The sequence below is a fragment of the Staurois parvus genome, unplaced genomic scaffold (assembly GCF_062004578.1).
Source record: "Staurois parvus isolate SC_StPar_1 unplaced genomic scaffold, SC_StPar_1.0 ptg002100l, whole genome shotgun sequence".
Classification (NCBI taxonomy): Eukaryota; Metazoa; Chordata; class Amphibia; order Anura; family Ranidae; genus Staurois; species Staurois parvus.
In genome coordinates, this window is record NW_028319896.1 from 94,914 (window position 1) to 111,313 (window position 16,400).

Sequence of the window (16,400 nt, forward strand, 5' to 3'; positions counted from 1 at the left end):
AGTTCCTGGAGGATGAAGAAATTGATACCATTGAATGGCCCCCCCCTCTGGGATGTCATATTTTGGTCCATCCAACGCTGCCAGGTTGCACTTCAGACTGTCCAGGAGCTCAGTGACACCCTGGTCCAGATTTGGGAGGAAATCCCCCAGAACACCATCCGTGGTCTCATTAGGAGCCTCCCCCGACGTTGTCAGGCATGCATACAAGCACGTGGGGGCCACACAGACTACTGAGGACCATTCTGAGTTCCTGCAATGACATTTCAGCCACATGGACTCGCCTGCTGCATCATTTCTTCACTTTGATTTTCGGGGTGTCTTTAAATTCAGTCCTCTATAGGTCAATTATTTTCATCAAACGATGGGGCGTCCTTACGTTCCTCACACATCCCCCCTGTCCATGTCAGTATAGAGATCCAGCAGGAGACTCCTCCCCATCTGATGGGTTTTCAAAGTCTTCCTTTAATTTTTTTTGGAGCAGTGCATACATACAGTATATATAAATGTTTTATTGTCCCAGTAACATATAATGAAGGATATATGGATGATGTCATAACTTCCGTAAACTTCATTTTCTAAAGTTTTATTCATCACGCGGGTGAATAATTGCACTGGGAAAATCTCCGGACCGGGAAGTAGCTGTGGGAATATTTAAATTAACTGTTCAGTCTGCCAATTATAATTAACATGCTTTGCCTAAGGTTTCCTTATTATGAAATGTTTATTATTCAGCTATGTGCTTATTGGTTAAATAAAGTTACTCATCTGGATAAAAGGGTGTTGTCAATGGAAAATCACTTTTGTGCCGCTGCTATGAAGGTGAGTGAAATTGAAGAAGGAAGGCGTCCTTTAGAATTTATTCCTTTCAATTCAGTTTAAAGGATGCATCCCGCTCAATCCTCCATGAATTCGAACCATCCAGACCCTCCAGGAACGTGTGCATGCATGACCACCAGCACCAAATACGAGGACGCCCCTCCACCATACTCAGAGCTACCTCCTCCATGGACAGATTCACAAACCACTTTCTATACTGGTCCACCACCGCATTCATCTCAACCTCCGAGAATATATATGGTTCCAGTCTGCTCCCCCCGACCAACCAGGATCATCTACCCACCCCAATATTCAGATTTATCATCACCTGCGAACTGTGTCCTTCCAATCTCTAATATCCCACCTACAGACGTCTCTGACCCACCACCCAACTCAGTCAGCATCGTCACCAGGCAGCCATCTTGTATTTCGGCTAGCCCAGCCAAATGTGATGACCACATGAAGCAATCCATCTTGAGTTTATTTCTCTGCTTCCCTCTTGGAATTGTGGCCCTTATTTATTCTTTCAAGGTAAGATGGTATGAGCGGCAGAGCCACAGAGAGAAGAATTTGGGCTCAAAAATTTGTCATTTTTATTTGTATAAATCATAGTGGTTTTGGTTAGTTTGTGTATATATTTTATTTATATATGTATATATATATATATATGTGTGTGTATATATATATATATATATATATATATAAATAAATTCAAAATAAATAAATAAATGTATATATGTGTGTGTATATATATATATATATATATATATATAAATTCAAAATAAATAAATATATATATATATATGTGTGTGTGTGTATATATATATATATATATAAATTCAAAATAAATAAATATATATATATATATGTGTGTATATATATATATATATATATATATATATATATAAAAATTCAAAATAAATAAATAAATATATATATATATATATATATATATATATATATATTTATTTATTTTGAATTTATATATATATATATATATATATATATATATATATATATATATATATATACGCACACACACATATCTATTTTATATATGTATATATAATTTATATATATATATATATATATATATATATATATATATATATTTATGTTTAATTTTTATATATATAGTGATGGCTAAAAATGTTGCCCTCCCCATATTTCTGTCAGATAACGCACCACTTCACCAAGAAAATTGTTGCGATGACAAATGTTTCGGCATTCTCATCTTCGTTTCTTTTGTTTGTATCGGTATGACACAAAAAAGTGGGGAAACAAAAAAGCCAAATCTGATATATTCCACGCAAATCCCCAAAGGACTGGACAAAATTATTGGTATACTGGATTTAATATTTGGTGTCACACCCCTTGGAAAATATAACTGAAATCAATGGCTTTCTGTAACCATCAATGAATTTCTTCCACCTCTCTACTGGAGTTTTGGATCGCTCTTCTTCCTCCAACTGCCCCAGGTCTCCCAGATTGGAAGGGTTCCTCTTCCCAACTGATGTTCTGAGATCTCTCCACAGGAGCTCTATGGGATGGAGATCTGGACTCATTGCTGGCCAGTTCAGTCCTCTCCAGTGCTTTGTCTGAAACCATTTCTGGGTACTTTTTGACGTGTGCTTTGGGTCATTGTCCTGCTGGAAGACCCATGACCTCTGATGGAGATCCAACCTTCTGATGTGTGCTTTGGGTCATTGTCCTGCTGGAAGACCCATGACCTCTGATGGAGACCCAACTTTCTCACACTGGGCCCTACATTGCACCCCAGAATGTTTTGGTAGTCTTCAGATTTCATAATTCCATGCACACGGCCAAGACATCCAGTGCCTGAAGGAGCAAAGCTACCCCAAAACATCAGTGACCCCCCCACCAGGTGTGACTGGAGGGACTGGATTCTTTTCTTTCTTTTCTGTGTCAGCAGTGGGGTCCTCCTGGGTCTCCTACCATATTTCTGTGTCAGCAGTGGGGTCCTCCTGGGTCTCCTCCCATATTTCTGTGTCAGTGGTGGGGTCCTCCTGGGTCTCCCACCATATTTCTGAGTCAGCAGTGGGGTCCTCCTGGGTCTTCTACCATATTTCTGTGTCAGCAGTGGGGTCCTCCTGGGTCTCCCACCATATTTCTGAGTCAGCAGTGGGGTCCTCCTGGGTCTTCTACCATATTTCTGTGTCAGCAGTGGGGTCCTCCTGGGTCTCCTACCATATTTCTGTGTCAGCAGTGAGGTCCTCCTGGGTCTCCTACCATATTTCTGTGTCAGCAGTGGGGTCCTCCTGGGTCTCCTACCATATTTCTGTGTCAGCAGTGGGGTCCTCCTGGGTCTCCTACCATATTTCTGTGTCAGCAGTGGGGTCCTCCTGAATCACCTACCATATTTCTGTGTCAGCAGTGGGGTCCTATTGGGTCTCCTACCATATTTCTGTGTCAGCAGTGAGGTCCTCCTGGGTCTCCCACCATATTTCTGAGTCAGCAGTGGGATCCTCCTGGGTCTCCTACCATATTTCTGTGTCAGCAGTGGGGTCCTCCTGGGTCTCCCACCATATTTCTGAGTTAGCAGTGAGGTCCTCCTGGGTCTCCTATCATATTTCTGTGTCAGCAGTGGGGTCCTCCTGGGTCTCCTACCATATTTCTGTGTCAGCAGTGGGGTCCTCCTGGGTCTCCTACCATATTTCTGTGTCAGCAGTGGGGTCCTTCTGAATCACCTACCATATTTCTGTGTCAGCAGTGGGGTCCTCTTGGGTCTCCTACCATATTTCTGTGTCAGCAGTGAGGTCCTCCTGGGTCTCCCACCATATTTCTGAGTCAGCAGTGGGATCCTCCTGGGTCTCCTACCATATTTCTGTGTCAGCAGTGGGGTCCTCCTGGGTCTCCCACCATATTTCTGAGTTAGCAGTGAGGTCCTCCTGGGTCTCCTATCATATTTCTGTGTCAGCAGTGGGGTCCTCCTGGGTCTCCTACCATATTTCTGTGTCAGCAGTGGGGTCCTCCTGGGTCTCCTATCATATTTCTGTGTCAGCAGTGGGGTCCTCCTGGGTCTTCTACCATATTTCTGTGTCAGCAGTGGGGTCCTCCTGGGTCTCCCACCATATTTCTGTGTCAGCAGTGGGGTCCTCCTGTGTCTCCTCCCATATTTCTGTGTCAGCAGTGGGGTCCTCCTGGGTCTCCCACCATATTTCTGTGTCAGCAGAGGGGTCCTCCTGGGTCAGCTACCATATTTCTGTGTGAGCAGTGGGGTGCTCCTGGGTCTCCTTCCATATTTCCGTGTCAGCAGTGGGGTCCTCCTGGGTCTCCCACCATATTTCTGTGTCAGCAGTGGGGTCCTCCTGAATCTCCTACCATATTTCTGTGTCAGCAGTGGGGTCCTCCTGAATCTCCTACTAGTGTCCCTTTTCATTCAGATGGCTACGTATAGTGTGAGCGGACACAGTTGTACCCGGTGCATGAAAGTCAGCTTGAATTTGTCTGGAAGTTGATCGAGGTTCTGTAGCCACCATTGGAACATTGCTTCGTTGCAGTCTTTGATCAATTTTTCTCTTTCATCCACGTCCAGGGAGATTAGCTACAGTGCCATGGGCTGTAAACGTCTTGACAATGTTGCACACAGTGGACGCAGAAATGTTAAGATCTCTGGAGATGGACTTGTAACTTTGAGATTGTCCATGCTTTACCATAATTTTTGTTCTCAAATCCTCAGACAATTCTTTGCTGCTCTTTCTCTCCTCCATGTTCCATGTGGAAGACCGAGTCCATTTTTCACCATTTTAACTGGTTGTCAGTGTGATTTCTGTATTCTCATCACCTGGTCATGGATACAGGGGAGTTTAATTATAAATGACAGGAGCGGCACAAACTTGGTACGCAATTATTCTTACAGTTTTGGGAAGGTGCCAATAATTTTGTCCGGTCTATTTTTGTGGTTTTGCGTGGAATGGGTCAGATTTGGCTTTTTGTTTCTATACTTTTTGGTGTCATATCAATAAAAACAAAATAAATAGATGTATAATTGTAACTAACAATTCTCTGCCCCAAGTGGTGCATTATCTGACAGACATGCAGGGGTGCCACTATTTTTGACCATGGCTTTCTTATATAAAATAAATTTTTTTTTTTATATATAATAAAAAAATAAAAAAAAATTATATATATATATATATATATATATATATATATATATATATAATTGTTTTTTTTTTAGGCACTGGCTAGCAGTTTTGTGAATGGTGTCTATGTGTCATCTAAGTTTCTCCCCTACACATGGTGAGGGGCTGCAGGAGTTGCGTTTTCTACGTAGAACACAACATTTTTGTTTTCTCGGAACCTCAATAGTTTACAACTGGGTCCTGGAGACCAGAGGCTTGGTGGAGCTTTGGGTGGGATAAACCCTCCATCCCCAGGTCCATATTTTATCTGGTAGATCTAATTTTTCAATCTCAGATATGCACATCTTTAGGTCTCCCTTCACACGGGCGATCCAGTCAGATCCCCCTCTTAGTTTTTCAGGTGGATCTAAATGGAAGCTCCATGCTAGTCCATAGGTGGTGGATGCAAACGTACTTGTATCTGTTTACATCCTATTACCTCTCACTTGACCACCAAGCCTGGGCATTTTCTAGTCCCGCTGGTCACAATCCGGCCACTCTAAAGTCTGAAGGACAGTAAACTGGCCCTTTGTTTAGAAAGTTTGGGGACCCCTGAGTTACGCCATACCCATTAAAGATGTTCATTCGCTGAATTTATTTATTTTTAATATTACAGACAAGAACATCCAATAAACGTGGAGACCTGGTGGCTGCAGCGGAAAATTCCAGAAAGTCGCTCGGGCTGAATGAGATCTGTTGGTTCGGACTGTTGGTCTACATCACCGTGATCTCAGTCCTCATCGTGAGGTTCATATTACACCGTCATCATGTCCCTGGCTAAGAATCTCTATAAATTGCTTTGAAGAAATGTTCTGTATTTATGATGTACAATAAATTATTGACTTTTTAAATGTTTCTAAATTTTTTCCTTTAAAAGGGGACTTCCCTTCCCCCCCCCAACATCCCCCACCCCAAATCCTCCACCCCCTTACCTGTTGTGCTGGGTTAAATTCAAAATCCACCCTCACCTATCCAGTGGATTCAGTATTGCCCTACAGAGATCAGATGTCCTGGACTTGGACTTCCTCTGGGGTCAGGCAGCCTGGTCCCTGATAATGTAGCAGCTCCGCCCCTGGGCCATTCTGTGAATGGGCTTCCACAGCCTTCTGGTGGGGTTTTCCCAGGGGGCTGCTGGATCCTGGCTAAGGATCTCTATAAATTGCTTTGAAAAAATGTTCTGTATTTATGATGTACAATAAATTATTGACTTTTTAAATGTTTCTAAATTTTTTCCTTTAAAGGGGACATCCCTTCCCCCCCAACATCCCCCACTCCAAATCCTTGCCCCCCAACATCCCCCGCCCCAAATCCTTCCCCCCCTTACCTGTTGTGCTGGATTAAATTCAAAATCCATCCTCACCTATCTAGTGGACCCTGTATTGTCCTGCAGAGATCAGATGTCCTGTGCCTCCACCTTGGACTTCCTCTGGGGTCAGGCAGCCTGGTCCCTGATGATGTAGCAGCTCCGCCCCTGGGCCATTCTGTGAATGGGCTTCCACAGCCTTCTGGCTGGGTTTTCCCAGGGGGCTGCTGGATCCTGGCTAAGGATCTCTATAAATTGCTTTGAAGAAATGTTCTGTATTTATGATGTACAATAAATTATTGACTTATTAAATGTTTCTAAATTTTTTCCTTAAAAGGGGACTTCCCTTCCTCCCCCCCCAACATCCCCCACCCCAAATCCTTCCCCCCCTTACCTGTTGTGCTGGGTTAAATTCAAAATCCGCCCTCACCTATCCAGTGGATTCAGTATTGCCCTGCAGAAATCAGGTGTCCTGGACTTGGACTTCCTCTGGGGTCAGGCAGCCTGGTCCCTGATGATGTAGCAGCTCCGCCCCTGGGCCATTCTGTGAATGGGCTTCCACAGCCTTCTGGTGGGGGTTTCCCAGGGGGCTTATGGAACTGGTCATGTCATTCTGGCCTAGGTTGCCATAAAAAAAAAACCAAAAACCAAAAAAACAAACCAAACTGTAATTAATGTATGAACAGGAACTTTATTTGCGAAAAAATTTGAATGACATTGCGTTCAATTATGGTAGTTCAGTGAACGCAAATGTCATCCAGATCATCTGATGTCATTGTTGTGATCTCATTTTGAGAGGAAATATTTTTGTTTTTAGGAGATTTGGATTCTTCAGTAACACCAAAGGTAGCGCACCCCCCAAGGAGCCGCTGGTGAATACCGTCCTATTTTCCCACTTAGAGCACGCTCAGTCAGGCACACAGCATTTTCTTCATTCTTCTACTGGCTCAAAAAATTCTTGGAGTTCTCTTTAGGGTTTTTATTGGGAATTAGGAGAAGGAGCGTGGGATGCCCCAAAAACTGGAGAACCAGGATAACTTGAGGACTCCTCTGCAGTGCACAACTGCCGCTGAATGTCCCGCCGGATCTCTACCCTGATGGTGACCTGTGCTTCTTCCAGAGTTAAAGAGCTGCACACAGCCAGTAACTCCTCAAACTTGGAGGTCATCTACTCACAGAACCATCAGTTGCCTCCTGCCTCTTCCAAGTGAGGGAGATGTGGACTCTCACCACCATAGGACAGCTGGACTCTTTCCCACCAACTTCCCCCTGGCTCTCACCTGTAAGCAACTCCAGACCCAACCTGATCCCCGGGCGTGAATTGGCAAATAGACCCCCCAGCTAAGCCTAGCTAGGATCTTGGTGTCTTCCTCAGGACTTCCTCTAGGATCCTGCACCAAGGGCAAAGACCCCTGCATAGGAGTCTCCTCCACCAGGGCTGGACCCAGGAACACAGCACTTGCTGCTCAGGCCTCAGACTCTTTATGGGCTGTCCCACCACCTTCTGGGCACATATTTTCAAGGATTGGCTGGAGTTCCCGAAATGTTCAGGCTATCTGCTCTGTTCTCTGTAGAACCCTCTAGAATATAGGGGGGAAAGTAACAGAGCAGCAGCCTGTGATACACTGATCAGCCCTAAATAATCAACCCCCGCTCCACTGATTACAGGGGAGCCGCCAAATTAAATGTACCTAGCAGCCTATATTACACTAGGGGGGGTGGGGGGGTGCTACAGAAATAAATTATTATTTGTTCAACCATTTCTCTTTTGTGCTATTAATTCTAATTTCTGGAAGGACCGATTTTGTTTGCCTCCTCAAGCTGCATTTTCACTTTCACTCTTGTCACCCCAAGGATAAAGTCGACACCTCTGACACCAACAACACACTAAAAAACATAAAGACTTTCCCAAAGTGTGCGCATACAAGGTCACTTCCTTGTGTCGTGTATTTCTGAAAGTTTTCTGCTGGTTTACACGTACATAAAATGTTATGAGACGCACCTGCTAAACCTACATCAAGGACTTCTCCTCAGATTTTATAAGTGGTTATAAAAGCACCTGAATTAAAAAAAACACGGTCAAAGGTCTTCTCTCTCCAATAAACATGTCCGTCCCCTTTCCAAGGTTGTAATACCTCCAGCATCACGTATTCCGTATACAAGTCAGGCTTCTCAACCTGCTGCAGGAGGAACATCTTGAGAAGCTTCCATGGCAAGCTGACCAACAGGAGTAGAAGAAGCACTGTCATCTGGACAGCAGAAGGACCTTGAAGACACCATAAGGACCTCTTTATGGAGAACGTGATATTGTGAACTCTGCCAGCCAACATTCATATGATATGTTCTGCTTGGACACAAAGCCCATGACTTCCATGGGACTAACCAATGTGACTTCCAAAAAACGTCTTCGTTGAAGGTCGCTTCCTTGAGGGCCAAGGAAACTCAACTCAAAGGACCCAGCTGGAATTACGGCATTAGGTTTCATCGGTGGGGGCTTGGTCATCCAACCCAACCATGACACAGGCTTCCTAAAAACGTCTTAGCTGAAGTTTCTCCAGTAGCTTCGCTGAGGGTCAAGTAAATTCAACTTGGAAAAAAGACCCAGCTAGAATTACAACATTAGGTTCATTGGTGGTGCTAGGTCATCCAACCCAACCACGACACAGGCTTCCAAAAAACGTCTTTGCTGAAGGTTCTCCAATAGCTTTGCTGAGGGTCAAGTAAACTCAATTTGGAAAAAGGACCCAGCTAGAATTACGGCATTAGGTTCATCGGTGGGGCTAGGTCATCCAACCCAACCACAACACAGGCTTCCAAAAAACATCTTTGTTGAAGGTTCTCCAGTAGCTTCGCTGAGGGTCAAGTAAACTCAATTTGGAAAAAGGACCCAGCTAGAATTACGACATTAGGTTCATCGGTGGGGCTAGGTCATCCAACCCAACCACAACACAGGCTTCCAAAAAACGTCTTTGCTGAAGGTTCTCCAGTAGCTTCGCTGAGGGTCAAGTAAACTCAACTTGGAAAAAGGACCCAGCTAGAAATACGGCATTAGGTTCATCGGTGGGGCTAGGTCATCCAACCCAACCACAACACAGGCTTCCAAAAAACGTCTTTGCTGAAGGTTCTCCAGTAGCTTCGCTGAGGGTCAAGTAAACTCAACTTGGAAAAAGGACCCAGCTAGAAATACGGCATTAGGTTCATCGGTGGGACTAGGTCATCCAACCCAACCATGACACAGGAAAACTGGGTAATTATGAACCCTTTATCGCTTCGTTCTTGTCATCTTGGTGGGAACAAGATGAACGCACCTCCGCCGTATGACATGAGTTTGCAGTTATATAATCATAGTGTTGCATCTTCTCAGTATGTCATGGCTGGTCATCCTTCGCCTTCTTACTTCCAACCAACTAGTGGGAACACCATATTTGCGACGGAGAACTACGTCATCAGTACGGAGATATCTTCAGTCCAAGTGGTGCCATCCCCTTCCAACGTCATCGTGGTGCCGCGGGCCTATAAGGACTATATGGCGCTGTCTATCATGACCATGTTGTTCTGCTTCATGCCAGTCGGAATTGCTGCTCTGGTCTACTCCTGCAAGGTAACTCGAACGCTGGGGGCTCTCTGGGGGAAGAAATGAGAAGGAAATTAATTGGGGAGGTGCTGGTGTGCTGTTTAGAGTTGGGTTTCCCTGAGTGGTCAACTTTAAAACATTCATTGAACAAATATCACAAGTATTTAGTCAGCCTGCACTCATTTTCCTGGTTTTGTCGAATTCAGGGGTAATAAAAGGGCCAGCTTTCTGTCCTTCAGACTTTGAGGGGGGGGGGGGGGGCAGACTGTGGCATTAGGGAGAGGAATAGTGCCCCATCATTGGTGTCAATGGGCGAAATAGTGCCTCACCATTGGTGTCAGTGGGAGAAATAGTGTCTCACCATTGGTGTCAGTGGGAGAAATAGTGCCCCATCATTGGTGTCAGTGGGAGGAATAGTGCCCCATCATTGGTGTCAATGGGAGAAATAGTGCCCCATCATTGTGTCAGTGGGAGGAATAGTGCCCCATCATTGGTATCAGTGGGACAAATAGTGCCCCATCATTGGTGTCAGTGGGAGAAATAATGCCCCATCATTGGTGTCAGTGGGAGGAATAGTGTAACATCATTGGTGTCAGTGGGACAAATAGTGCCCCATCATTGGTGTCAGTGGAAGAAATAGTGCCTTATCATTGGTGTCAGTGGGAGAAATAGTGCCCCATCATTGGTGTCAATGGGAGAAATAATGCCGCATTGTTGGTGTCAATGGGAGAAATAATGCCCCATCGTTGGTGTCAATGGGAGAAATAGTGCCCCATTGTTGGTGTCAATGGGAGAAATAGTACCCCATCATTGGTGTCAGTGGGAGGAATAGTGCCCCATCATTGGTGTCAGTGGGAGAAATAGTGTCTTATCATTGGTGTCAATGGGAGAAATAATGCCCCATCGTTGGTGTCAATGGGAGAAATAGTGCTGCATCATTGGTGTCAGTGGGAGGAATAGTGCCCCATCATTGGTGTCAGTGGAAGGAATAGTGCCCCATCATTGGTGTCAATCGGAGAAATAGTGCCCCATCATTGGTGTCAGTGGGAGGAATAGTGCCCCATCATTGGTGTCAGTGGAAGGAATAGTGCCCCATCGTTGGTGTCAATGGGAGAAATAGTGCCCCATCATTGGTGTCAGTGGGAGGAATAGTGCCCCATCGTTGGTGTCAATGGGAGAAATAGTGCCCCATCATTGGTGTCAGTGGGAGGAATAGTGCCCCATCGTTGGTGTCAATGGGAGGAATAGTGCCTCATCATTGGTATCAGTAGGAGGAATAGTGCCCCATCATTGGTGTCAGTGGGATAAATAGTGCCCCATCATTGGTGTCAGTGGAAGGAATAGTGCCCCATCATTGGTGTCAGTGGAAGGAATAGTGCCCCATCATTGGTGTCAGTGGGAGGAATAGTGCCCCATCATTGGTGACAGTGGGAGGAATAGTGCCCCATCATTGGTGTCAGTGGGAGGAATAGTGCCCCATCATTGGTGTCAGTGGGAGGAATAGTGCCCCATCATTGGTATCAGTGGGGGGAATAGTGCCCCATCATTGGTATCAGTGGGAGGAATAGTGCCCCATCATAGGTGTCAGTGGGAGAAATAGTGCCCCATCATTGATATCAGTGGGGGGAATAGTGCCCCATCATTGGTGTCAGTGGAAGGAATAGTGCCCCATCATTGATATCAGTGGGAGGAATAGTGCCCCATCATTGATATCAGTGGGAGGAATAGTGCCCCATCATTGATATCAGTGGGAGGAATAGTGCCCCATCATTGGTGTCAGTGGGAGGAATATTGCCCCATCATTGGTGTCAGTGGAAGGAATAGTACCCCATCATTGGTATCAGTGGGAGGAATAGTGCCCCATCATTGGTATCAGTGGGAGGAATAGTGCCCCATCATTGGTGTCAGTGGGAGGAATAGTGCCCCATCATTGGTGTCAGTGGAAGGAATAGTGCCCCATCATTGGTGTCAGTGGGAGGAATAGTGCCCCATCATTGGTGACAGTGGGAGGAATAGTGCCCCATCATTGGTGTCAGTGGGAGGAATAGTGCCCCATCATTGGTGTCAGTGGGAGGAATAGTGCCCCATCATTGGTGTCAGTGGGAAGAATAGTGCCCCATCATTGGTATCAGTGGGGGGAATAGTGCCCCATCATTGGTATCAGTGGGAGGAATAGTGCCCCATCATAGGTGTCAGTGGGAGAAATAGTGCCCCATCATTGATATCAGTGGGAGGAATAGTGCCCCATCATTGGTGTCAGTGGAAGGAATAGTACCCCATCATTGGTATCAGTGGGAGGAATAGTGCCCCATCATTGGTATCAGTGGGAGGAATAGTGCCCCATCATTGGTGTCAGTGGGAGGAATAGTGCCCCATCATTGGTGTCAGTGGAAGGAATAGTGCCCCATCATTGGTGTCAGTGGGAGGAATAGTGCCCCATCATTGGTGACAGTGGGAGGAATAGTGCCCCATCATTGGTGTCAGTGGGAGGAATAGTGCCCCATCATTGGTGTCAGTGGGAGGAATAGTGCCCCATCATTGGTGTCAGTGGGAAGAATAGTGCCCCATCATTGGTATCAGTGGGGGGAATAGTGCCCCATCATTGGTATCAGTGGGAGGAATAGTGCCCCATCATAGGTGTCAGTGGGAGAAATAGTGCCCCATCATTGATATCAGTGGGGGGAATAGTGCCCCATCATTGGTGTCAGTGGAAGGAATAGTGCCCCATCATTGATATCAGTGGGAGGAATAGTGCCCCATCATTGATATCAGTGGGAGGAATAGTGCCCCATCATTGATATCAGTGGGAGGAATAGTGCCCCATCATTGGTGTCAGTGGAAGGAATAGTGCCCCATCATTGGTGTCAGTGGAAGGAATAGTGCCCCCTTGTTGATGTCAGTAACAGTAATTATGCCCCTTTCTTGGTGTCAGTGGCAGGAATAGTGTGCTGCATCAGTGAGAGAAAAAGTGCTTGAAAGCAAGCAAAAGAGACCACTGGTCTAATACAACTATTTTCTATGATTGTCGGCACCATCTAGTGGCCAAAATGCAGAATACATGCCTGTTAGTCAGAAAATACTGCATTATGGCCACTAGATGGAGCTGACAGAGTGAGAAGATGGAAGCTGCTCAAAGGACCCCAGGAGTCAGACATGCAGATGGCTGCTCTAGCCACACCCTCTGATGAATTTCACCTCTGTGACCAAGCCCCTTGTGGGTGGGGCAAAATACATCAGTGGGTGTGGCTAGAGCGGTGGCTGAGGCCCTGCCATCTACATATCTGACTCCTGGAGTCGGTTGAGCGGCGTCCATCTTCTCACTCACACTGGAATCGCTTCGGGACACCTGCTCCCTTTCCTTTGCCGGCGGGGTGATATCCATTACATTTCCAGCTTGGAAGGTATTTCTATAGCCCATACACTAGATGGCGCTGACGATCACAGGAAATAATCACGTTACAGAAAATAAAAAGGAAACTCGTGCAGGCTGGGCGCACGCTTGTGACATTCGTCCAACGAAGGTTTTTTGTTTTTATAAATAGACCCCCCTAAGTGTTAGTTCACAAAAAAAAGATTTTGCGACATTTGCCTTCGCCGGGTGACCTTCCCATATTTCTGTTGCAGACAGTAGAGGCGCGGAGTAATGGCGACACTGCAGAAGAAGCCAGCAGTTCCCTCGCCGCCTTCAAGCTGAACATGGTGGCGATCGGCTGTGGATGCGCTCTTCACGCTCTCTGGATTTTGCTAACGTTTCTTATGTAGGCGTTCCGTTAGGCTTCACAATTTTTTGTAAGTTAGTAATTAAACAAATCGAATTTAAAAAAAACACGAACAAATTAAAGAAACAAACAAAAAAAAACGATTGTTATTGATGTTTTTATTATTTTATTATTTTTATTATAAATAACCAGTCAAATAATAAAAGGATGCAGACAGCAATAAAAACCCGAGAGAGGTTCTTACCTTTACCTATATTGTTTAAAAGAAAAAAAAAAAAAAATAATAATAATACTAATAATAAATCTAAAAAATAAATACATAAAAAATGATATATATATATAGGCCTTGAAATTTACACTTGCCTGCTCGCATTGGCAAGTGGAAATTATGGTGGGGGCGAGTGTGTCCCCCAGGGCCGCCTTGCTGAGCAGGCTCGGAGCTCAGGGCTGGCTCCATCACTCGCACTGGGAACCGTCAGACTGCTCAATAGCTGAGCGCATTGAAAGCAAAGCAAGGAGTGTGTGCTGTGCTCTCTGCCTCCCCCTAGAGTGCAGTACCCGGCTCTGTGAGTGAACAGCGAAATACTACAACTTTTTGTAGGGCTGTGTGTGTGTATTTGTATGTGTGTGTGTACAGGTGTCTCTGTTTGTGTGTATGTACATGTGTCTGTATGTAAACCTACATGTATGGGTGGTTTGGTCAGGTTCGGGATGATGTGGTTATTATGGGAGGTGTAGTATAGGGGGGGGGGGGGACATTTGAGGTATTGCTGGGTTGGATAGAAGGTAGGATATGATTGGTAGAGTTATGGTTTTGTGAGTGGAGGATTATGGGGGATTATGGTTGTATGCGGTACATGGTCTAAGTATGATGGAGTGTTTACGGGGTCATTGGAGGCCCCAATGTAATGTGGGGGGCCTCTGGGGACACTGATGTAATGTGGGGGGACTCTGGGGACCCTGATGTAATGTGAGGGGACTCTGGGGACACTGATGTAATGTGAGGGGACTCTTGGGACCCTGATGTAATGTGAGGGGACTCTTGGGACCCTGATGTAATGTGGGAGGACTCTGGGGACCCTGATGTAATGTGAGGGGACTCTGGGGACCCCGATGTAATGTGGGGGGACTCTGGGGACCCCGATGTAATGTGAGGGGACTCTGTGGACCCCGATGTAATGTGGGGGGACTCTGGGGAACCCGATGTAATGTGAGGGGACTCTGGGGACCCCGATGTAATGTGGGGGGACTCTGGGGACACTGATGTAATGTGAGGGGACTGTGTGGACCCTGATGTAATGTGAGGGGACTCTGGGGACCCTGATGTAATGTGAGGGGACTCTGGGATCCTGATGTAATGTAGGGGGACTCTGGGGACCCTGATGTAATTTGAGGGGGACTCTGGGGACTCTGATGTAATGTGGGGGGACTCTGGGGACCCTGATGTAATGTGGGGGGACTCTGGGATCCTGATGTAATGTGTCGGGACTCGGGGACACTGATGTAATGTGAGGGGACTCTGGGGACCCTGATGTAATGTGGGGGGACTTTGGGGACCCTGATGTAATGTGAGGGGACTCTGGGATCCTGATGTAATGTGGGGAGACTCTGGGGACCCTGATGTAATGTGGGGGGACTCTGGGATCCTGATGTAATGTGGGGAGACTCTGGGGACCCTGATGTAATGTGGGGAGACTCTGGGGACCCTGATGTAATGTGGGGGGACTCTGGGATCCTGATGTAATGTGGGGAGACTCTGGGGCTTTTTAAAAATCAAAAAGCAGCATTATTGCTACAATAGAGTTCAGTGGAGTAGCTGCTGAAATGCATGGTGGTGCGTTTTTGCTGCATTTTTGCGATTTGAATTTTTATTCTGCCCAGAAACGAAAAAAAAAATTACACTTGAAAAAAAAATAAAAACTGAGTTAAAACAGCAAATAAAAACATGTAGAAAAATGCAAAACAAACTGCGAAAAGTACAAAAAGCAAACTGCGGAGGTGTGAACGGAGCCTCAGGGACTTTTTTTTAAAGCAAAAAGCAGCGTTTTTTCTACAATAGAGTTCAATTAAGAAGCTGCTGAAATGCACGGTGGTGCGTTTTTGCCGCGTTTTTGCGATTTGAATTGTTATTCTGCCCAGCAACTAAAAGAAAAAAAAAAGGGCAGTTTAACAAAAAAAAAAGCTGAACAAAATGTGGTAAAAACGCATGTAGAGAAACGCAAAACAAACTGCATAAAGCATTGGAGAAGGCATCAGAACAGGGGCGGACGGACCATTTGGAAACTCAGGCACTGCCCGAGGGCCCGGGGTCAGTAGGGGGCCCCATGAGATGCCCCTGGTACCTTTTTCATAGGCTTTTTGGAGTTTGGGCAAGGACACAGGGGCCCCATGATCCCCTATTGCCCGGGGGCCCCATGAGTTGTCAGTCCGCCCCTGCATCAGACGCATAAAGCGTCCTTTTGGACAGAACGCGTTCAGCGATGATCCGTAGTTCCCCAGCGGAGGCTTCCTTAAAGGGGAATAAAATCTGCTGTAATACCAATGATGACCAGCAGGCGGCAGAGGAGAAAAGACAGATTCTCGTCCATGCTGCGGGCATTGTATGGGTGTCACTGGAAACCAATTGTGTTCAGGAAGACGTGTTACACGGAAGTTAGGGCAGTTTTAAGTCCCTTTTCTTTTCTTTGATGTATACGTGTTTACATTGTATTTATTTATTTTTTCTTTCAGCATTCACATACAATCTTGATCTTACAGATAAATATTGAAGGTGAAAGTTTCCTGTATTTCCTTTCCTCTGCCCCCTCCCGCCATCGACATGCAAATGACTTTTTCATATACAA

The 16,400-nt window shown here is 45.7% G+C and overlaps 2 protein-coding genes across 2 annotated transcripts; both read left to right on the forward strand.

Annotated features, from left to right (window-relative positions):
* Positions 1-848: 848 nt before the first annotated feature.
* On the forward strand, positions 849-5,812 carry LOC149432814 (uncharacterized). Its single transcript, XM_089664922.1, has 2 exons — positions 849-1,347; positions 5,578-5,812. Exons 1-2 carry the CDS (start codon positions 883-885, stop codon positions 5,740-5,742), a joined length of 630 nt encoding a protein of 209 aa, XP_089521048.1. The 5' UTR covers positions 849-882; the 3' UTR covers positions 5,743-5,812.
* A 2,631-nt stretch (positions 5,813-8,443) lies between these two features.
* Positions 8,444-13,697, forward strand: LOC149432815 (uncharacterized). Its single transcript, XM_089664918.1, has 2 exons — positions 8,444-9,865; positions 13,463-13,697. Exons 1-2 carry the CDS (start codon positions 9,494-9,496, stop codon positions 13,598-13,600), a joined length of 510 nt encoding a protein of 169 aa, XP_089521044.1. The 5' UTR covers positions 8,444-9,493; the 3' UTR covers positions 13,601-13,697.
* Positions 13,698-16,400: the final 2,703 nt, after the last annotated feature.

Excerpts from the sequence above, each read along its gene's own strand:
- LOC149432815 (XM_089664918.1), top strand. The coding sequence starts at position 9,494 with ATGACACAGGAAAACTGGGTAATTATGAACCCTTTATCGCTTCGTTCT. Across the intron at positions 9,866-13,462 it reads CTCTGGTCTACTCCTGCAAG|ACAGTAGAGGCGCGGAGTAA; the intron begins GTAACTCGAACG and ends TTTCTGTTGCAG.
- LOC149432814 (XM_089664922.1), top strand. The coding sequence starts at position 883 with ATGCATCCCGCTCAATCCTCCATGAATTCGAACCATCCAGACCCTCCA. Across the intron at positions 1,348-5,577 it reads CCCTTATTTATTCTTTCAAG|ACAAGAACATCCAATAAACG; the intron begins GTAAGATGGTAT and ends TTAATATTACAG.